Source organism: Cavia porcellus, unplaced genomic scaffold (genome assembly GCF_034190915.1).
Source record: "Cavia porcellus strain 051 isolate PalLab524CR breed Dunkin Hartley unplaced genomic scaffold, mCavPor4.1 scaffold_26, whole genome shotgun sequence".
Taxonomy (NCBI): Eukaryota; Metazoa; Chordata; class Mammalia; order Rodentia; family Caviidae; genus Cavia; species Cavia porcellus.
The window spans coordinates 11,189,738-11,212,929 of NW_026947509.1; the positions used below are offsets into that span (position 1 = coordinate 11,189,738).

Here is a 23,192-nt window from a genome sequence, read left to right on the forward strand (position 1 = left end):
GGACGCGGCCCACAGGCAGCTCTGGCGGTAAAGCCTTTTATGCACAGGCCGGGCGCGCTGAGCTCCTATGGGAAGCCTGGGATGCAGGGCCAGGGCCGGCCGGCAGGAAGGAGGGAGCGCTGCAGCCCAATCGGATGAAGCAAACGCTTTCCCCGGGCACAGGCAGAGCGCTGGCCTCCCCTTGGGCTCCCCCTGCTGGTTGTCTGGGGGCACCGCAGGTAGGTAAGGCAGGGGTGGTCGCAGATACTCAGATTGGACACACACTCAGTGCTCCCAAATCTTAGACCCAGAGGGGTACTGAGGGAATCTTTGGCCCATGAGGGACACCTGGGGTGCTTCTAGACCACAAGGACTTACAGGTTCAGGACCCAGGATTCAACCCACCTGGTTTTGGGCTGACCCTATAAACGCACAGTGTTCATGGGCCCAGCCCTCCAGCGGCTTATCAGACCCCAACGACCAAACCATGCCTTCCTTCTGACGCCCGCCTTTCTGGTTACTAAGCCCCGGAAGGGGACACGTCGCTGGGCTGAGTCATCACTGTCACAAATTCAAACCCAAACTGTTTCATGCCAATGGTGGGGAGGGCATTAGATCAGCACGGCTAATCCTTGTGCACGTGCCTGGCCCTGGATCCACCCCCAGCCTCCACCCTGAACTTCGCTAGGGTGGTGGTCACGGCTCCTTTAAAAGCCTCCAGCTAGCTGGGAGGCTGAGGCAGAATTGTCCAGCCCGGACAACTTAGCAATTCAGTGAGATCTTTCTGGATCCCTTAGGTGTCACCACCTATAAGGAAAGCTAGGACTGCAATGTGAAAAAAGCATGGGGAGGGGGATAGTCACAGAAACCTATTTTGGGGTCCCCTGCTTATTAACTCCTAATGGCAATCAACAGAAGGGGCGGCAGACAGCTGGCTTTTTACCAACAGCCCAAACCCGGCAGCACCAGCAGCCACCCTCTGTAACCTCGCTTTGCCTCCCCGGGGGCTCCTCCGTGGACGGAGGAGGCAGACCCGGCTCAGGGGAGCAGTGCCCCACATCCGCCCCTCCGAAGCAGATGTGGAGACGCAGCCGCGGTCCTGGTCGCGCTGAGCGCGCGGCGTGCAGGGCGAGCGCGCGCAGTCACCTGTAGGGCTTGATGATCTTCTGGCCGTACCTCAGGGCGCCCTCCCAGTCCTGCAGGTACAGGCACACGCCCATGGCCTGGTACATCATGTGCAGCATGTACACATTGCTGTCCTCGAACACAGCGCTCATCTTCTCCTGGCTCAGCTCGCAGATCTCCAGCAGCTCGCTAGGGGGTGCTGTGGAGTCAAGGAAACCGCCGGCCGGGCCACCTGGGGGAGCTGGACTGTTGCCCTTCTCCCCGCCGCCCATTCCCGATGCCCCTCAGAGAGGCGCAGAGAACACAGCCAACATGAAAGGAGGTAGAAGACGCCGGGCAAAAGATCTCACCCGATACACAAGGCCAGAGACCCGGCCCCGGGCTAGGACAGCACTGATGCAATCTCAAGTCCTGAGTTGAGTTCAAACCCTCCTCACCACGCCCTGACCACCTCCGCTGGGGCCTTTCTGTCCTTTTTTCTCTCCAGTACTAGGGAATGAACCACTGGGCTTCCTGACCCGCCCTTGTTATATTTATTTTTAAACAGGGTCTCACTAAGTTACCAGGCCAGGTGTGAATCTACAACCCTCCTGCCTCAGCCTCCGGGCTCTGGGATGCCAATCCTGTGTGTCACCACGACCAGCTAGTGGAGCATTTTTATAGAAGTCGTGTCCTCCAGACAAAGCCTTTTCTTTCTCGGTGCTGGGATGGGATCCAGGGTCAGGCACATGTGAGGCAACGTGACCTGTGTGATCTGCCCCGGGGACAAAGCCAGGCCCCTTCCTGATCCCACAGGGTTGGTGGGCGGAGGCATACACAGGGCGGAGGAGGTGGATTCTGAGGGGCCAGATCCCACGCCAGGAGAGTGAGGTGTGTGAGGGCACTGGGCTGGCCCAAGGGACCAGGCACCATGAGAACAGGTGGTTCCCAGTCTGTCAGCCTCCTCACATTGGCAGGCACCAGGGAACAAGAACAGATCATAAGAGGCCACCACAGGCCAGGGATGTAGCCCAGTGGCCTAAGCACCTGCCTGGCAAGTACAAGGTCCTGAGTTCAATTCCCACTAACACACACACACACACACACACACACACACAATCTAAAACTGTAATTCAAAAAAAATCCAAAAACCAGCCCGGTGGCACACGCCTGTAATTCCAGCACTCAAGAGGCCGAGGCAGGAGGATCCTTACCAGTTCGAGGCCAGCCTGGGCTACAAAGTGAGTTCAAGGCCAGCCTGAACTGCATAGCGAGACTCTGTCTCAAAAAGACCAAAAAATAAAGAAAGAAAATTTAAGAATAAAAAAGGAGGCAGCCGAGCCGGCCTCTCCAGCCTCCCTTCCGCCCTCACCCGCTGCACCCGCTGCTCTGCCCACCCGGCCAGGATATACTTGTAGTGCTTGGCTCTCCGGAACTCCTCGATGACATTGCGTGCGTACCGCACCATGTCCCGGATGGCCTCCGCCTTTGGAGGGTTGCTGAGCTTCCGGATCTCCACCTTGGCCTTGTCCTGAGGGAAATGCCCACAATGCACAGCGTCAGTCCCCCTCCCCCGACGCAGCATCCTCCGGGGTTGGGGCAGAGGAGGCGTCTGCAGCACAGGGAATCCAGCAAGGGACCCAGTGCTGGCGCGGTGAGCTTCCTCCAGACGGGGCAATCTAACTTCGCAGTGAGTGTCGCCAACCGACAAGTCAGGTAACCCAGGGTAGTCCAGACAAGGTCCCAGTTACCTGGACGACGCAGGGCACAGCCCAGGTGCTGGGGGAGCCAGCACTGCTGCTGCGCGGGCTGTACTCACCTTGTCGCGGGTGGTGCACTCCTGGCACTCGCAGGTGAAGAAGTAGGAGTCCCTTAGCCGGTCGTTCCTGTCCTCCGTGGGGTACAGGAGGTCGATATAGCTGGTGAACACCTGCGGGGCCCCAAAAGGGTGACGCTGTGGCCCACTAGGGGAAACTGACCCCGGCCACCCTGGTGGCTCTGCAAACCTCGGAGGAGGGGGGGAGGACAGGGCAGGAGGCCGCTGCACGGAGACATATTGTTCATTTTCCACAGGCCCATCTGTGAGGGGACAGGGAGACCCTCAAGGTGGGCAGGGTCGTTGTCCCCGTCCTCCTCCTGGCAAAGGGTCCAGGAGACATGGATGACCCTGGCCTCCAGGGCCCAGGGAAGGTGGACAGTGCCACCTTGGGGGCATCTGTCCTCTCAGCCCTGCTTTTCTGTAACAGACTCAGCATCACACTGAGGCAGTGCCACCCGTACATCACGACTGTGGGGACAGCCAGGGTCTCCTGGACCTGGTGGAGGGCAAGCAGTGCCCAGAGCATTGACCACCCCAACCTAGGTTCTGAAAGCACTCAGCCAGCTTTCGAGTCACAGGACCTCCTCCTCTTCAAAGTGACTGAGGGATGCAGTGCAATGAATGGCAGCCTCCACGAGATGGCGACAAAGGCCAGTCCAGGGTCGGGTCCAGCTCTCAGCCTCTGTTGCCAGCCCCAAGGCCTGGGGCGGATGATTCTATTGCAGCAGGCTGCGATTAACTTTTAATGGTGACACCGGCAGATGTGGGCAGCCTCCCGCACCCCGCCGTGGGACACCCCCGTTATGGAGCCCCTAGCAGGGGTGTAAAGGTCACCCTGAACATCAGACTTCAGGTCACAGTTCTGCCAGGGTCTAGTTAACTCCTTGCAGAGAAATCCACTTAGTTCAATCACAGAGTGACAGCAGACAAAGGAAGGAGAGAAGCGGGGGACATGCAAGAGGGAGGGTGGGAGGGGGGACTCCTGCCCGTTCACTGCCTCCACCGCACCCACTGGGTCACACAAGGGCCGTCTGACGGCCTCCTAGAATGGGATGTGAAACCCTGTGTCACCGAGGTTGGGCAGCCTGATCCCTTTCTGGCAACAATGCTTGGCCTGTCTGGGCTGGGGGTCCACCGATGGACAACAGAACGCACGGACTCCAGGGGGAATCACGGTGTCCGTCTGGCCATTTGGGAAGCCTCCTTCCTCTTAAAATACCTGCTACACGCTGAACTCTAATTTATTCTCTCCTGCTGCTTCTTGACCCAAGGAGGAGACAGCAGAAGCCCTGGGGTGGGACACTAAGCCCAAGCCACTCAGCTGATCAGTGAGCCCCTGCAGGGCTCTGCACCCTGGCAGCTGAGCCACGGGACAGAGTCCCAGCCCTTCAACCCTCGCTGCCACAGCAAGGCAGGTCCTCACTCACCTCCTCCCCGGGGAGGATCTCCTGCACAGCCCGCACTTCCGCCAGCGTCCCCTTGTAGGTCACAATGACATTGGGGCAGCAGCTATGATTCATCAGTGCCACGCTGTCGAACAGAAGAGAAAACCCAGTTCCCTGTGTGGTGTGGGCGGGCAGTAGGCGGCTGTTTAGCTACTTGTTCACTTAGTTAGAAGAACTGAATCTTTGTAAGTCAATCAAATACACACACACACACACACACACACACACACATACACACGTATCAGCAGCTCTGACTGCTCTGAGATGGTTCTGTATGCATCTGGAATAATATCTATCACCTTCAACTTCAACTGTATTAACAAATGAAATCCACAATTCAGAGCGGCGAATTGCTCGCAGGTAGGCCCAGGACTCAATACCCGGTCTCCAGTGCTCTCTGTGACTGCCCAGCACAGCGGGGAGGACACCTGGTCCCCCTCCGAGGGCTGCTGTCAGTCTGAGTGGCTCATTTCTCGGGTGCTTTCCTCAGATGTAGAGAAACACCCGCTGCTAAGTGTGTGAGAGCCTGTGATCCCCCAGGGCCCCGGAGAAGCCCGTCTGAGTTTCCCTGCACCTCAATTTCCTCGTCTGGAAAATTGGGACATTACTGTTCCTGCTGCTCACCGTCTGCTTTTCGGGGACAGCACGGAGAGAGAGATTCGCCCATGTGAGGGGCTTTGAGCTTTCTGATTATATCAAGGTCAAAGTTCTGAGAACAGAAATTTCTAAAGTACAGGGAGAACGTGGTGCTTGATCTCTGAGAACACTGCCTTTGAAATCACAATGCCAACATGATTTCTGCCCAAGGGGATTTTTCCCCCAATTAAAAATGCCTGGAAACTGGGGCTCATGCTCCTGGAGGCATGTGCACCCACCTGTGTCACTGCTCTGAGGGCCACTGCCACCTCCTGGTCCCTCAAACACTAGAACTCCTCTCCTGCTTACTCCAAGAATATGCTAAAGAAAAGGGGCCATGGAGATTGGGGTGCTTGGGGGTCAGTGTGAAGAACTGGGCAGCTGTGTGCCCAGGACAAACAGGTAGCGAGTCCCCAGACGGTGGTTATGTCCATGGGGAAAGCCACCCCTGCATACACCCGGCCCAGCAGGTCCAGCTGGCTTCCTGACACACTGCGGAGAAGTCAGATCCAGGGCATCTAGTGAAGGAATGCCTGGACAGGCTCACAGAAAAGGGACAGCACAGTTCTCCAAGGGTCTTGCAGAGTGTGGCTACTTCTCGGTCCCACCACATACCCGGCTAAGTTAGGAGGGCAGGGATCGGCACCTAAGCCACCTCGCGCTCTCAGGGTGGTGGGCAACGCTGGCCACAAACTCCACTGATCTCAGACTTGATTTCCGTCTCTAGGGTACTGAGAGCAGAGAAGCCTCGGAGCACACTGGGCACCTGAGTTGTAACACAGGTCTGCGAGGTCTCTCCCTGAGGGCAGCTCTCGTGGTATACACACTCACACCCGTCCTCTGCTTCTAGAAAGCTAATAGGGCAGCTTCTGAGCCAGAGAGCTGGGGCGATTCTCCTCCTGACCTCCACCTTCTGCGAGACGCACAGTCTGGCAGTTCACACATGTGCACACACACACGCACACACTCACACACCAGAAGCGTGTGAATGTATGCACATTAGAGGTTTCCTGACTTCCACAGAACCCCTGAAGACTAAGGATGGGTGTCCTTTCCCTGTGGATTAGCTCAGCTCAAGACCAGGGCCACAGGAGCCCAGGAAATGAGCTATTTCGGAAACAGGCATCCCTGGGAGACCAGGGCCCAGCTGACCTGGGGAGCCGCTCGTGTCCCAGCTGCCTGCACAAAAACCCACTCTCAGCGGTGGGCTTTACCTCGTAGGCTTTTCGCCAGTGCAATGCAAGTAATTTTTATATAGTGAAAAAAACCTTAAACAGTTTTGTTCCGTGTCTCATTCTCCTAAAAATAATACCCTCTCTCACTCCACAAATGCTCTGTGAACTGGGAAAGGAAAGAAAAAAAATCCTCCATTCCACAACCGCATTTGGGTAGCTTTTTACAATTTCTCTGAATGTTCCTAAAGGAGAGAGAAAAATAGGCTAGGTTTTTCCAGTGTTCCCCTAGCTCACAGCTGTAGCATAATCTCGCCCAAACTACTCAGTTTTTATGTTGATACTTTTTCTCTCTTTTTGGTCTTGTTGAGACAGAGTCTTCTATGCAGTGCAGGGTGGCCTGGCCTTGAGCTCACTCTGTAGCCCAGGCTGGTCTTGAACTTGCAACAATCCTCCTGCCTCAGCCTCCCAAGTGCTAGGATTACATGAGCACACCACCACGACCAGTTTATATTGATGTTTTCACAAAAAAACCAGACAGGCTCACATATTCTGTACACAAGTCTGCAGCTAATGCCGTGTTTAGCACAAGCAACCCTAAGATTTCCAGAGCTACAAACATGCAGAAGGCAAATCCCATGACAGGGCACGGCTGTTCCTTCTGCGCATGCTAAAAAATATTCTTTAATAACAGCTCTCCGCCTAGCAGGATGTAACAAGCAGCTTTTCCCTTAACTACTACTTTTGGATCCCAAATGCAGGGGAAATATTTTGAAATGTGGCAGATTAAAAAGCTGTCTTAATTCACTTGCCGTTTCATGCCTGCCACATGCCGATAGGTGGGTTACATAAAAAATCCAAAAAGAAAATCAAATTAGTGTTAAAAAAGTACAAAGGAAAGAGACGAAGTCAGACTCAACCTACTCAGGAAATATCGCTGATCCCAAATGAGAAAGTTCTTCATCTTCAATGGTGAAGCCATTACAGTTAACCTGCAGGGATCGGAGAGAGAGACAGAGAAAGGCTTCAGCTTCCCTCCGGCGAGAGATCACTTCTTTAATTGTGACCTTTAACAAGTTAACTAGAAAGATGTTCCGGTTTGGTGGTTTCAAAACCTTTTCTTTGGGTTGTAATGTCCCTTGTTCAAACAAAATTTCCTCGTCAGCTCAATCGTGTAGCGCCCCCATGCAGGCCTAAGGACGACTGGGTCCCCCAAATTGGGGGTGCACATCACGTGGGGCTCGGCAGACCAGGGGTTGGGTGCTTGGAGTCCAACCCCAGTCATGCCACAACTCCGTGTGTGACAGGAACCCATCACCGGGTCGGGTCATCCGCCCTTCAACAAAGAAGCCCCTGAACCCCATGCTGGTCTTGGAGGTGAGGTTGGCAACTCAGAAAACCCTCATTCATCTCATCTGATTGCTGCCCCTCCCGCTGAGGGTCAGAGGAACCAGGCCCTGAGGCCGGGAAGTGGCTCCTTTCATGTCTCGGCCACTTTCCCCTCCTTTCAAATCAATGCTGAGTTAGAAAATGCCCAGGGTGACCACCACCTGCTGGGGTGGAAGCCGAGGGAGCAGGCTGAATGAGGGTGACCCATGCCACCTCTGCAGTCTAACTCCTTCCTCACGGGCGCTGATGGAGAGGCCCAGGTGCAGGCCACAGCGCCCAGCATGGGCCTCCTTCTGGGAGTCACCACAGCGGGTGCTCTTCCTAGGCACCTGACAGCTGGATGCTAATGATGTCACTGCTGCCTCCTGCCCCAGAGACACCATACCTGGCCTTGTGAAGCAAGCATCTGATCACCCCTACCAGGAGGCAGGCCCTGGTTGGACGGTACAACTGACCACCTCACCAACCCACAACGCCCTCAGCCTCACTGGAGCTGCCCATCCTACGGCTGGGGAAACTGAGACCAGGAGGTGGCTAAGTGGCCACACAAAGACATGCAAAAACAGTGAGCACAGGACAGGAGACAAAATTCCCGTGGATCTTCCGACAGAAAACCCTGGCTTCTTCACACCAAAAAAGCGTTCTACTAAATGTTAATGAAGCAACATTACCTAAAGAACGTTGGCAAGGACTGGGGAACCTTGGGATCTGCTGAACTAGGAGCTACAGATGATTTTATGAGCACTATTTGTAACAGGAGACCAGTATGACAATACTCAGCCTTTGAAACCCCCAAGGATTGGGGATTTTTAAGATTTAGCAAACAAATTTTTGTGCCAACTCCAAATACCCTGACCACTTCTGTCACCGGGACATTAACCAGTGGCCACAAGCCAACATTAGGTGTGAGTAAATTCAGATTTTCATTCATTCAACAAAATTTAGTGGCCAGGTACCAAATGACCCATACACAATCTCACACTGGATACCAACAAGCCTTAGCAATCTCTGGTACCCACAAGGACCAGTGTTTGCAGAATGAATGAATGAGAGAATTTAGCAATGATTATCAAAATGAACAAGGACAGACAGGCTGCCTTGGGTGCCAGGTTCCTGCTCCTTGGCCTCTGAAACCCCTCACCTGTGGGAGCCCCCGGACTCTGGAATGCTTCAGGCTTCAGCCTGCTTCAACCTGCAGCCCCTCCGTGGCCCCTCTCACATACAAAGGCTTCTGTATAAGCTCTGTTCCCTTCCAGCCTGCTTGCCCTCCCTCCTGAGCTCTGCCTGAAGGAAAAAAGCAAATTTCACATTAAGGAAGATGCACAGGCCACAGTCCTTTTTCTCTGTCAAGCCATGTCAGGCGAGAGAGCTTTGTGAAAGCTCTTCTTTTAATTAGCACTGAGACTAGATATAGGCTGCACACCTTCCTACCACGCTCAAACTCAGTAATCAGAATGCGCCTTGGCACTGTGGACAGAGTGCGGTGGCCTTGGGCTATCAGCTAATGCTGGTGGCGTGGCCTCTGTGGACCAGGAAGGCCTAGGACTGAGAGGCTGAGCCAAGGGCAACAGTGGACGGAGCCCATTCTTCTCTGCTTTGGACACTAAATCTACTTTTCAAATGGGTGAACAAGTGGAACAGGGCGGGTGGGTGTGCACACACAATCTTGGAACCTACACTGTGATTTGATGAATATCAGATCTCTAAGGGAATGAGTTATCTATAGCTTGTGTATTTTTCAGTTAGACACAAAATGAGCTAGGTTTTCTGAGCAAGTGCCGACTTCAAAGACTGACTGGCTGGAGCACAAATACACTTGTGCTTGTAGGATCACATCTTAAGCTTTGTTATAAACGCAGGGTTCCCCATTGACCCCATCGATGTGGAGAAGTCCTGTCAGTATGGGTTACCATGACAGAGGAAAAGTTAACTGTTTCATACCCAAAGCGAAGGTAGTTTTGCTAGGTGTAGTGGGGCACACCTATAATCCCAGCTACTCTGGAGGCCGAGGCAGGAGGATCACAAGTTCCAGGCCAGCCTAGGGAACTCAGCAAGTCCTTGTCTCAAAAAAATACAGAAAGGCCTGAGGATGTAACTCAGCGGTAGACTGATTGTCTAGCATGCACAGGCCCTGAGTTCAGTCTCCCGCAAAGATGAAAAACAGAGGAAGGGGAAGAGTGAGGAGGAGAAGGAGGAGAGAGAAGAGGAGGGGAGAGGGGGCGGGACAGGATGGGGAAGAGGGGAAGGAGGAGGGGGGAGGAAAAGTGGAACAGGAGGAAGAGGTAAGGAGGAAAAAGAAAAAAGTTTTTTCATTGCTTCTATCCCATCTAGAAAAATAAATCATGGGCTTAGTTTCTCAAAAAAAAAAAAAAAAAAAAAGATTAGTAGAATTTGCTAATTTGCTATGTTCGCAAATCTACCACATTAGGATGCTTAGGAAAATGTGCCATAAATCCAGGACAGCATAAAACTCAGGAAGGTTTCTCGAACCTCTGCTTCGGGCCTGTGATCCATTGACAAGACCACTTTCCCCGGCCGCAGCTCCCTTGTGGATGAGATGTATCCACTCAGCCATCACTGTGGGGATCTTTCAAGGGTGACAGTCACCTCTTGCTGTGTGTGTGTGTGTGTGTGTGTGTGTGTGTGTGTGTGTGTGATTTGTAAACTTGCTTTTCTACCTGCTTCTTCAAGTACTTTGTAAAAGGTATACATTGTTCCTGGTAGAAAATCCAGTAAAATCACCCAGTGAAGGGAAGCACTTTGTGCAATTTAGAAGAAACCAACTGTGAACATTGGTGCAATCTTTGGAGTGTGGATGTTTTCATATTTATACCCTCTCTGTTCTGATTTTATAGCTAGTCTTCATTCCCTGCATCTTCAGGCAGTGTTTGAAACACAGAACCTCCTGCCACGGACTCTGCTGTAATTTATTTAACCAAATGCCTACTGCTGGCCACTTACAATATTTTGTTTTCCCCCTTCCCTCCTCCCTGCCTCCTCCTCTTCTCTTTTAGAAGAACCCTCTAATAAACAGCATGCATGTGAATCTCAGCCCCTAACCCCTGCGCCTCTGCTAAGGACAGATTCCTGGAAATGGAACCAGTGGGTCAAAGGATACGTAAGTGAGGCATATTCTATCCTCAGCCAGAAATGTGCAAGGCTGTTCAGTGCATCTGACACCCACAGTTCCAGCCGGGCAGGCAGCTGCTAATGCCCATGGGACCATATTCACGTCCTCACTCGTGGGGGGAAATCACGTGCGCCCAGCACAGAGTGGGAAGCCCTTGAAGAGAAACCCAAGCCAGCCAGGGTGGCAGAAGGTCCTGACACAGCACTCCGGCCTCAGCCCTTCCGATGGATGGCCTCCGTCTAGTCTGCTCCTTACTTCTGGGCTGCTCTTTTCTAGAAACCCCTCTCATTTTTCACTATGTCTGCCTCTCTGAGGACGCCCTGGGGCCCCTGCACCCAGCGGGCTCCTCTCTGTCCCCTGTGGGCTTCCGAGGGGACCTTTTTCTGGGTAACTTGGTGCCCCCACTTCTCAGCACGGCTAGGTCAGAGCAGGTTTCACAGGCGAGCAGCTAAGAGCGCAGGAACCTGCAAAAGAACTCAGTGTGCGCCTGGGCGCGGGGCCTCCACCGGGCTTCAGGAATGCTTTGATTTCCTTCACCTCATCCTCAGCTGCCGGTACTCGGAGGAGCCGGATCCACAGGTCACCCAGCACAGCTGTGGCCTCCCAGGGTCCAGCAGGTTCAAGGCCTCGGCTGGGCAATATCCCCATGCTGCTGGGGAGGGGTGTGTGTGTGGGAGGACACCGCGCCTTGTCTCACCTGTGCAAACAGCACCACCAGGCTGTCGTGGTCGGGGAACTCGAGGTGCTTGGAGTAGAACTGGTGAAGCATGGCAATGTCGCTCTGAATCAAATCCTTCTTCTCGTTGTCCAACTTGTCCAGATCTGTAGACACACAGGCGCAGCTCACCCTGGAGAAGCCCCCCACTAGGTGCCAGCTGTGTCCTCTCATGGTGAGTGACATGGTGCATGGGAAGGAACATTTTCCCCACTGCTCAGTCTAACAGACAAACCCTAGGGAAAGCAAGCCTGCCCTCTACCCACCAGAGGTCATTCAGGACATGACTTTTCCACTGACCCCTGGCACCAAGGGCAGGGACTGACCGCCAGCTGTTGTCTGCTCAAGGGGCCCAGGGGTCCTTGGGATCTGTGGCAGCAAGGCCACAGAGTGGCCCGATTTAGCACCTTTCAGGAAGAATATCCACTGTCCCCAGGGCTGCAATCCTGCCAAGATCCAGAGACACACAGCATGCTTGGGGACCCCAAAGGCGAGGGCTAGAATGCACTTCTGCGCCCCCTTAGTTACCCCAATGAACTTGTCAACTCGGGGGCAAGTTCAAAGCAGTTTTCAAAACAGCACCCAGTCAGGGGCTGGGGATTTAGCTCAGTGGCATAAGCACCTGCCTTGCAAGCAGGTGGTCGTGAGTTCGATCCCTGGTACCGGTAAAAATGAAAAAGACCAAAAAAAAAACAGCACCCAGTCAATAGAAGGTTGATAATGGAAAAAAATCAGCATCCCCAAGAAGAAAAGAAGAAAACGGGCCACTCCTTCCTTCCTTTCCTCCGTCCTGTCTCATCCACATTAAATCCATGACTACAGTAACAGCCCAGCCCTACACACAAAGACTTACGTGATTCAAACTCCTTCACAGCTAACAACATCTCAGAAGGCGTTCTCTCTGGGTGGATTTTCTAGTAATTGGGGAAGAAATCACACAGACACAGATGTTAACAGCCAGGGTAGAAGGCAATGCTTTCGCTGTGAATCAACACGAAGAAAAAGCGACCACTGTCAAGGAAGGAAATACAGCTGCCCGAGGAGGCACCTCTAGGGCTGAGTATCTGCCCAGCATCCACCTCCGAAGGGCACCTTTCAAAGCTTTGTGCAGAGCCCACTGGATTCCCGACATCCTGAGACTACCACGCACACAGAAAGCACAGAGATGCTCGTTATCGGAAAGAACAGGACAGGAAAACAACTTTCTAGGGTCCTTCATTTAAAAGGCCCGGTCTGCAGACGTAGACCCTATTTATTATTTCTCCTTCTAAAAAGGAACAAAATCCAACCCCCCATCCATTTGACACTTTCCTTAAGCATCAGTAAAATGATCTCAAATTCTGGGTTTCAAAAAGAACACTTTGGGCTGTCTCTGTGAGCCCAGATTCCCTTGAAACGTGTTGCCAGCTTTGTTCTGGACGCCCCGAGAGCAGCTTACAATAGTAAACCCGCCAGGCTTTGAGAACTTGAATAAACTTGGTGTTGACAAGAGTTCAAACGCAGCGCTCCGGAGCTGGCCCGAGGCCCCGGCTTTGTAATCTGGCTATTCAATTTGGGGATACAGGTGGCCTTGCGGGGTGCATTCACCTCCCTAGTTAACATGTTAAGCTCCCCTTGGTAATTTGGTAGCCTGTTTCCCCTTACCCTTCGAAAGCTACTAGAATACAAATAGTCGGGGTTTTTAATCATCGAGTCCTATAGAGATGAAAGACCCTGGTCAGGTAACTTTTCATTTCAGAGACTATTAGTAGTAGTCGTAATTATAATAAAGCCTGAATGAGACCAGTGTAAACTCCTACGACATTCGAGGCTACCGCCTGGTGTCCACACATTTCAACAGCTCTTTCTGGGAGCAGAAATCTTTCATTCACAGGATGTCCTACGCTTAGGCTTAATAAATCATCCAGCCTGGAGACGCATCTGGGCCAGGAAGTACTCAGCCTCTCCCAAGAGTGTGACCCAACACCACCAACACTGCCACCGAGTCAGGGGACAGGAGAGACCTGGAAGGCAGGTCTCCCGTCCTCATACACAGTGAATTACCCACTGCTATGTGACACCCCTTTGTCAACACGTCCAGTCGCACCATTCCTGTAGGCTTTTTCTAGGTAGCCTTTTCCTCCACCCAGCTACTCCGTGTGAACTGAGAGATAATTTCCCTAGGGTGCTCCAGTGTGGCTACGTGGACACCCTGGAATGGCTGTCATCATCCTGAGCGGGCAGACAGGTCTCTCTCTGCATCATCTGATCCCACCAGAGCCCAGTAGGGCAGGAAGGTTTCCATGCGTGTGTGTGTGGAACTGCAGTGGTTTAACTCTGGGGATACAGACACCTGAGGGTCCTTCCGATCACATCTGGCTTAGACTTATAAAAAAAGACAAATGGAGGTGGGAGGGAAGGAAGCAGGTGACAGTTCAGCTTTAAAAGAGGCCTGGCCGCCAATTTCTCTACCAACACGGAGCACGGATTCTGAGGCCAAGTTCTAGGCCAGTGATGGCAAACCTTTTGGAGACAAGCACCCAGACTGTAGCCCCAAACCCACTTATTTAGCACACGTGCCAACACTGCCATTCAACCTGAACACTGAGGTTTCGGTTTAGAAAAACAACCAAAAAGCTTGGCTGCTGAGGCTGTGTGGCCTGCGCCCTAACAGAGAGGGCTCCGTGTGTCCACCGTGGCACTCGTGCCATGGGTTCACCACCCCTATCTCTGGGTATCTTCCTGTCCCACTTGGTTTCTGGCCTCTGGAAATCAGGTGTCCAGTTACTGTGCAACTAAAAAGGGCCCAAGAAAGGGCCCAAGAATCTCAGTCCCGCACCGTCTCTGCCCATTACTTGTTCTTTCCTTCTCTCTTCCCCTCCCCTCTTGCCTCAGTTTCCTCTTCTCCGTTCTGTCTCCTCTTAACTCCAGCCGGCACCCTGGCTCCTCCTTCCAATGCCTTGTCTGTCTGTGCACCAGTGAGAAAGCAAGCAGAGCAGAGCAGAGCGAGCCCAAGCCAGGCGGACAGCGTGCACTCTGCGCGAGGAAGGAAAGCTTGGCCATCCCTGACCCTAAAGACGTCTAGGATGGAACAGGCCCGGCTCAGGCAACGTCCTCATGGCCCAGCTCGGACCTTGGAGAGGTCCACAGGGAGCGTCTCTCCCATCCGGGCTACAGGGCTGAACAGGAAGGGAGTCAAAACATGGCACAGAACATCCCTGCCAGAGGCCAGACACACATTTTCCTGTAATTTATGGAAAAAAATAAATAAAATGCACTTGAATACAATCGTGTTTCCTTACCTGTTTGGCCAGAATCCTTGCTGTCAGCCTTACAGTCTCTGAGGGATTCCAATTTTCTCCAAAAACGACCATGGGAGAACATTCTAGCTTGTGCATGGGCCAATCTTCTTTCTGGGAAGGTTTTTAAAAATCATCAAAACACAGACACAGGCACGGCAAGAATAAAGTATGAGAACGGGGCATGCAAGATGCCTCCCCCAACTGCTAAGGCAAAGTGAAACGCATTTCCTTCTGGAAATGCAAGGATGCCCAGAAAAGCTGGAGGAAAACATCCTTTTGGCTGGAGGTGACCTCATGACCTTGATCCAGGCCTGCCCAGGGTTACTGGGAGGAGAGAACTCGCCCAGCGCCTGGCATGTTTCTGTAGTGCCTCCTTATATAGAGCCATACCCTCACCCTCCCCTGGGCCGCACCTGTGCTCAAAATGCAGGGCCAGCAACCTGGGGACCAGGCCGCTGATGTGACTCGTCCCTCCCGGTTCTCTCTGGCTCTGCTCTCACACGCACGCACTCACAACAATAAGCTTCCAACTACTGGCGGGTTTTTTCATAAAGAGCAGGATGAGGGCTGTGCAAGGGCCCCGGAGGTCTGGGAAGGCAGCTGCTGGGATCAGGCAGAACAGACTTCTCCAGCTCACGCCATTAAAAATAACTGTTTCCTCCCAACCCAGGGCTTAGTCTCAGGCCATGCTCGGTTCCCACAGGGTGCAGCTCCGTGCTCTGGGATGGGGCAGCATTCAAAGAGGTCACCGTGGAGCTCTGAAGTGCTCTGAGGACCGGGATTAAATGTGATGACAAGGCTGGTGACAGGTTCAATGTGAGATGACCCAGAATGGATGGGCAGCTGGGAGTCACTGCTGACTGTGATTAAAGTAGTCTCGGTGAGTGATATGGGCAAGGCTGTGAGGAGCAGGTCCCCGGGCACAGAGGAGCCAGAGAAGGGGGCAGGGACGGGCTGGGTCCTAGATGGGTGCTGTCCACTCACTTCTGCGTGAGGACAGAGCTCTCAGAAACACCCTGCACAATGCAGCTAGGCGCTGCTCGCTCTCCAATCCCCTGCTCAGAAACTGGCCATGGCAACCTCAGCTGTGGGCTGGAAGCTGACCGTCAAGGTGGCAGCCTTGCACCCACTCTGGGGCAATCCCTCCTCTCTGTCCTCTGAACACGTTACACTCTCGGCCCCCCTGGCCACCTGCTGCAGCTCCGAGGTCTTTCACTGAAGATACCACCCTGGCCTTCCAATCACAAGCCAGGGTCTGCCTGAAAACCTGCGGAAGACACACAAGGGGGTGGCCAGAGGGAGCCTGCTGGACAACACTCAGGTCCTGTGGCTCTTGGCTCAGGGACTCCTCCTGGCTTCCCTTGAGGCCAAAGACCAAGTCCTAAGAGGACAGCAGCAATGCCATAGGGCACGGTGCCCCCTCCTACCACAATCCATTCCCTCCCACATCCTCTCAGGACACCGGCAGCCCTTGCCCTACCGTGGGCTGCTCTCGGGCCTCTCTCCCCCCAAATGCCTTTTGGTACAGTGCCCATCTCCCATCCTTGGAGCCCAGGAACTGAAGGTGCTTTGTCCATGGATGCAGCTGCAGGCTTCGCACCTGTGCTGATGTTTCTGGGGCATCCACACAGTGATTGAAGGCATGGAGCTGCCCCACTGCCCTGGGCCCACCCAGACCCTAGGAGGAGGATTCCGCACTGCTTCTGGACTCACTGCCAGGTCCGGCACAGGCCAAAGCTCCAGTTCTGTGCCAAGAAGTTCCACAGAGTTAAATAACGCCAAGCCAAATATAACCAGGCGCTCGGAGGGAGAAGGATGACGAGCGACACTCAGGGGAGTGGGGACCTGTTTTTAGCCAAAGCCTTCAGGGTGCACGCGCGCCCGGAGGAGGCTCAGAGCTGGTAACAGTGTGGCCACGCTCCCTGCCCAGCCATGCATACAGAGCCCACAGGGAGGCAGGGACCCAGGAACCATTTGCATCCTCCTCCCTGGGCTGGCACAGGAGGACCAAACAACAACCCAGACGACCCAGCATGGCTTGGTGTCCCCTGCTGCGTCTACGGTGCTGGTTTTCTGGACTGTGCTGGGGAGGGCTCTGCTCTGGGGGTCCCCAGTGCCAACGAGCTCCTAAGAGGAGGAAGCCAGACAAGACCCTTCATGAACGCCATGAATTCATGCACTCAATAGCGATCTAAGGGATCTGAAATTAATGTTAATAGAAACAGCACCTGTCCCTGGTCTCAAGGGGGGACTTGGAACCCAGGAAGGGGGCAGGATGCTGGGAAGCAGGAGTAAAGGGATCCACTGTGCTGGGGCCTGGAGTCCTCATCTCCTTCCACTCTGCAGCTGCGTGATGCCAAGCAGGCCTCTTAATCCCCTCAACACCCAGCTCCCTGGCTGCAAATAACATGATACCTAAGATACTTAACAGGTCCCGACCTCCGAGTCTGTGATTTTACACCTTCCAGCAGTGATAACCAGACACGAAGCCTCAAGGCTCTCAACCCCTCAATGCAGGACCTGCATAACACTGAGGTCCTCAACAGGATCCTGAAAGGTGACCCAAGTGATGTACTTGGAGCAGGGCCTGGCACCCAGGGCTGTCTTGACAAACACTGCCAACGGTTCCCCTCTGGGCTCATTTAGTCTTTCAACAAGCGCAGCCACTGACTCAAGAGGCAGGGCCAGGACACGAAGTCTTGCACCTCACACCGTTCATGCTGTGTCAGGACCCAGGGTGAAAGGGCACCTATAGTTAGACACAGCACCACACAAAGCCAGACATGGATGGAAACTCAGGGGCTTCAGCAAAGGAGGTACAGCCCAGTAATAAGGTCTTACTTTCAAAACCTGAAAATGATGGTGGGCGACTGGATGAGGGGAAAAATGACAGAGATGAACCACTATGGCAGGATCAGTCTTAATGCTTAAAACACAAAGAAAAGAATGGGGTAGCAATGCAGGTCTGTAATCCCAGCACCAGAGAGGCCGATGCAGGAGGATCGCTGGGATCTCAAGTCCAGCCTGGGGTCACACAATGAGTTCAAGGCTACAATTTGACCTACAGAGGGAGACCCTGAATCAACAGAACAAAAAAAGAAAAATAAAGGAAGGGAAGAGAGAGTGTCCGGTGGAAATAGGAGACAGGCTCTGAGCACTCTCTCCTCCTGTTACCGAGGGACCCCAGACACCTGGGGGCCGAGCTACAGCCCGCCTGTTTCCAGCCTGTGTGGATAACTTTTCCACTGTCGAGATGCCTACAGGTCCCAGAGGACTGGACAGAAGCAACCTGCCCTAATTTTGCCTATAAGGAATTATAAACAACTACACTGGGCAAAACTAAAACACAGGACAAAACAATAAAATGAAACAAAAAACTAGGCTAACCCAGATGAAGAACAATGAATTTTACGAATGCACAAGTTTTTAAAAATACGGGCAGCTTTGTTGTACACAATAGATTTTGCAACTCTTCATGGCTTTTAAAACATTCAGTTTTCCTAAAATATTTTTTTTTTCTAAAATTACTACTTTTCAGACCAGGGATTTAGCTCAGTGGCAAAAGTGCCTGCCTGACAAATATGAGGTTGTGAGTTTGATCCCCAGTCAAAAAACAAATAAATAAATTAAAAATTATTACTTTTCTTCCAAATTCAAGCTACGACTACTACTACCCCCACCCTGATAGCAAACCCTGTAAAATTTTATGTTAAACAGGATCATTTTCCAAAAAAGTGACACACACATATGCTCAGAAAGCACTGAGGAAGGTGTTTGAGAATGCATAATTGATTCTCAGTTCTCTCTCAAAGGAGAAGCCATGCGTCTGGTCTTGGTGTGAGTCCTCTGAATTTTCTATAATGAATACAGTAAAGCAATAAAGTCTACATGTAATTAGGCTGTGGCATTTCTTGATACCAGTGAGCCAAGCGCTCTGCCTCCTGGGGATCAGGTGCCCACCGTGAGGCCACCTTCCTGTCCCCGGCCGGCACTGGTGAACCCAGAGGTCTCCCTAATGGAAGTTGCAAGCCAAGCCTGGCCAGCTAGCAGGCATGCAGATTCGAGGTCCCAGAATGCTGGCCAGTAAGAATATGTCAGAGGATTTCTGCTCTCCGCCACCACCATCACCTCCAGAGGAAGAGTGGGAGGGCTAGGGGGGACCTTTGCTGGGACACAGGGTCTCTCTGCTTTGTCTTCCCAACAAAACCGAGGTGGCTGAACTCAGCCGTTCACATTTTTTCCTGTGCCGATGCTTAACATTTAGAAAATATATCAATAAAATAGTAGTCAAGCTGCCCGAGCTCCTATAGGCTGGGTTAAAAGACACAGTGCCTTCAACCAGGGCTGAGCCTAGGGCTCTGACCCATCACCCAGCACTGGTCACCCACACCCCCACTTGGGTTATTTTCCAGTTGATAAGAGAAGCCTAGATTGTTCCTATATCTTTGGTCACACGGCCCCGTGGGTACTTATTTTTAAACTCTCCATTGGGACATGACTCTTGCTACTTTCAAAAGCACACTCATCAGGAAGTTTTTTTCTCTGTGTCTAAGGTTAAGAAATAGATATCAGATGGTTCTACCATACAATAATTATCCTATGGAAAAACGTCCCCAAATGATTGCCGGGAAGGTGTCATGGTACCATGGAATGAAGTCTGAGTGAAGAGCACACTTAGCTTTCTGGGCATATTTATAAAAATAAATATAACTCTTTAAAAAACACCCAGGTCGCAAAATAACAAGCAGACCTAAAAAAGGAAGCGCTGTCTCTTTTCTGTTTCCTCCCGTTACCTTTTCCATGCCTCATCAATTAAAATCTTTCCTCTGGCTCCGTCCTGCTGGGTCAGGGGAACCAAGAGGGAAGGAACGGTGGGGGATCTGAGGCTGGGGCAGCCGAGCGCTGGAGCACTGGGGCCAGAGCGGCAGGAGGACCTGAGGTGCCCAGCTCCCCGGCCAGGGGACCTCAGGAAGGTGTGCGCCTGCACCCCCCTGTGCCGGTCTCTGCCCAAGACAACCGCAATGGGCCAGCTCCCCCAGCTCCTCTCCGTGACATGGACCCGGGGCCTCCGGAGCACAGGGCTACAGGCTGAGGAAAGCTCTGTCCCCTCACAGCTGAGCCAGGAAGGCCACCCCCACCCCAGGCACGGTATTCTCATCCTTCCAGCCCCCGTGGCACTGACCACCTGTGCACAGCTCTGGGGGAGCCCGGGTAGGAGCAGCCCAGGCTTTCTTGGTTGGTAGGGAATCCCTTGAAGACCTTCCTGGCACCTGCTCTTGTCCTGCACTGCTGGAGATTGAACCCAGGGCCTTCACGCTCTGCTACCTGCCGGGCTTTTTTATCTGGAGACGACCTGCAAGCCCCTGCTCTTACATTATGCTGCACGTGTCCCCCAGCAGAGTCCACCTGAGGTCTTTCCAATGTCCCCCAATTCGGGAACCTTGACTGCGTTTGTGTCCGGGGCCAGTGTTCCTGACACGTCCACTAGGAAGCCCTGGCCCTGTCCTGCGTTTTGAGGCTCCTACTTTTACTAAGCTTCTAAGACCCTGCTACCCCGAGGTAGCGCCCTCACGGCCCTTATAGGTCTGACCCACCCTGCCGGCTGCAGGCGCAGAGGCTACAGGAGCTGCTGCACCGCTTCTCCCAGGAGGGACTACGGACGTGGGACACTGCGACAAGCCATGAAAAGCAGCCCTGCTCTCCTGGCTCTGGGGGTCTTTGTGTCGGACTCCAGCGGTCAGAAGGGCAAACTGTTGACCATGGTGCCTCGACCATCTGCACACCCTCTATGTTGGGCTCCTTACTACCCAAGGTCTCATGACAAAGGCACCGTCGGTACGAATTATTCTGGGGAAAAATGTTCGGAGCCTTGGAGTGCTGGCTGTGCCCTGACCAACAGGCCCCCCACCTGCACGCTCACACACAAGGTCTCCCAGGCGACCATAACAGACACCTCCAAATCCCAACTTGGACTGTGACAATTCATCCCAGAGGTGCCCCCTGCAAGGCCTAATGAAATACAGCTCAGCAGGGTGCCCAGGAGCTGGACAGGCCTGGGGAGGGCCACTGTCACATTTCCTGGTCCCAAATGAACAGACTCCTCTAGCTCATGAAGAGGAGTTAGGACTAATTCAGCTTCTTTTTCTTCTTCTTTTTTTTTTTTTTGTAGTTTGAGTTTTTTGTTTTTTTCTGAGATGATGTCTTGTTACATTGCCCAGGCTGGCCTTGTGTTAGGTGCCCTACATATACCATTTGAGTCCAAAAGTTCTTAGAAGAACTTTTTCTCAGCCTTCTCTTAGGTTCAAAAATCAAGCCCCTTAAATGGGAAGTGTGCTGTTCATCCCTCGCGTAAATCGAAGCTTCAGTGCAGCCTAAACTGCACAAATCCAACCTGACGTGGACTATGATATTATTACTTATAACAGCCCCTCACACCCATCATGATCATTCCATTCCTACAACTCCTCAAGCTAAAACAGCCACATAATTCTGTGTGCAGGTACCAAGACCGAGACTGGCAGATGACCTGAGACTCCTGAGACTCAGCCAGGTCTTCCTCCACCCTGTGTGAGGTCCTCTGACCCATCTGTGAATTTACTGGCCTTTATGTCTCTGAAGAATCAGGCAATGAGTTCCCAGAAGTGTGTGGTTCACACCAAAAGTCACACTGTGTATCTGCCAGGGCCCAGCATCTCTCCAAGCTGGGGACAGATGCTTGTCCCCTGCACCAGGGAGTCTGCAACTCCCACGCCAACCTCCCAGCATGGGCTTCGCTCTGCACGGAACACAAAGGCTGACAATCTCTGCCACTCCTAAGTAAAGCTCTCAGGACCTTTTGGGGGCCAACAGCCTAGGGAGGCGACAAGAGAAAACTCAAATAGTGTGTAATCCGAAGTAGAGAGAAGATGGGCTGGGAGTAATGGGGAGCGGGCGTCACCAGGGACAGCAAGAAATGGCAGACACGCAAATCTGCAGAAAATCCTCCCTGTCACTGGAGCCTCCCTTTCATAGAAGCTCCATGGGGCTGGGGATTTAGCTCAGCGGCATAAGCACCTGCCTTGCAAGCAGGCAGTCGTGAGTTCGATCCCTGGTACCGATAAAAACGAAAAAGAAAAAAAAAAAATGAACATAGAAGCGCCATGTGCCAAGGTGTATCACTCACTCCCTTTAAAAACGAAGCTGGGGAGGAGACAGAGAGCTTAGGAAGTGCCAATACATACTAGCGTGTGAAAGACTACAAGAAACACAGTATGAGGAAATACTCTAAAACAGTATAACCACACAAAAAATAACGAAAGAGACCACACTGGCCATCTCTGACCTCGGAGGCATCTTCTATGTAGCACCAGCCAGCACCCAGGGGAACCTGCATTCACCCTTCAACCCTCAGAAGCCTCACCAAGGGCTCCCCCACCTCTGCCTGCAGCACCCATCATGAGTCCTGGGGCTCACCCGCTCAGCACCTCAACCCTTGTTTGGCTGCTTCGGGGTCACTGGCCTGGTGCAAGCTCAGCGGGGCTCCCTCCGACTCCACAGAGGCCTGCCCGGCCTGGCTCAGGCTACAATCAAGCTGGCCTAGGATGAGGGGCGGCCTGCGGGAGAGATTTGCCATGTGTCCCCTCTATACATCCCACCTGCTGTGGATCACCTCAGGCACACCAGGGACGTGGGCAATACACCTGCCCACCCACCCTGGCTTTCCTGCCTCGCTTCTGGTCCTGGCCAGAGCCTCACACTGATCGCCTGCCCCAGTCTCCTGCTACACTCCTGTAGCACGCGCACAGGTAGCCTCTGGCTGCCGCGGGAGGGCGCTGCAGAACCACATGACAAGGACAAGGAGGACGCCAGGTTCCTGGTCTTTGGAGGAAAGGGGGCCCTCCCTGCCAGCTGCCCCACACCTACCTGACACTCCACATTGCAGTAAAATGCCTGCTTGCATCTTCCGCATTTCGACAATCCTTCTTTCCTTAAAAACAGAAAGGGCACTGTAGTGGGGAGAGGCACAGACTCGTGACGCAGCGCCCCTATCATGCAAAGAACGAAAGTCGTGGGACGGAAGGCAGAGCCACTCCCTTACCTTATTGCCCTGCTTCTTCCCGGGTGGAGGTTCTGCCCAGATCCACCTTTCCCACTCCCCCACAGGGAGGTGGAGCGCACGCGCCAACATCACTGAGACCCACGAGCGCGCAGGACAACGCCCAAAGACAGGAGGGACGGGCCTCCAACCCGGCGGCCCTGACCTGGGGCCCACTAAGGTCACCTCTGTTCTTATTCATCAATTTTCGGAAAGCCAAATTCTCGCCGGATTTCTGTACACTGACATAAATGAATCCGTGTGGCAGCTACTGAAATAACAAAAATCACACTGTCACCTAGCCTGGTCCCAAAACCTATGCTGGAAAATAAGGTGACCCAGCCAGGAGAGCTGTGTTCTCCAAAGCAGTCAGTATTGCTGCTGGCTCTGCCCGGCGAACACACCACAAAGGATCATCCTGCTCCTCCCCAGCCAGGTCCCCTCAGCC

General features: G+C 53.1%; 1 protein-coding gene across 6 annotated transcripts in view; it reads right to left on the reverse strand.

Moving 5' to 3' along the window:
- Smyd2 (SET and MYND domain containing 2) overlaps positions 1-23,192 on the reverse strand; it is a 44,080-nt gene that overhangs the window by 2,373 nt on the left and 18,515 nt on the right. For 2 of the 6 annotated variants that reach the window (XM_063236727.1, XM_005005598.4), the window contains exons 2-10: positions 22,573-22,636; positions 14,671-14,781; positions 12,243-12,303; positions 11,372-11,496; positions 7,080-7,147; positions 4,330-4,432; positions 2,903-3,013; positions 2,494-2,614; positions 1,156-1,300 (exon numbers count right to left, since the gene is read on the reverse strand). In XM_063236727.1, the coding sequence (XP_063092797.1) occupies positions 1,156-1,300; positions 2,494-2,614; positions 2,903-3,013; positions 4,330-4,432; positions 7,080-7,147; positions 11,372-11,496; positions 12,243-12,303; positions 14,671-14,781; positions 22,573-22,636 (909 nt within the window). Of the gene's footprint in view, positions 1-1,125; positions 1,301-2,493; positions 2,615-2,902; positions 3,014-4,329; positions 4,433-7,079; positions 7,148-11,371; positions 11,497-12,242; positions 12,304-14,670; positions 14,782-15,083; positions 15,428-22,572; positions 22,637-23,192 lie in introns of those variants that run through there. The other 4 variants (XM_063236726.1, XM_003474241.5, XM_063236728.1 and 1 more) reach the window with 3 other exon arrangements.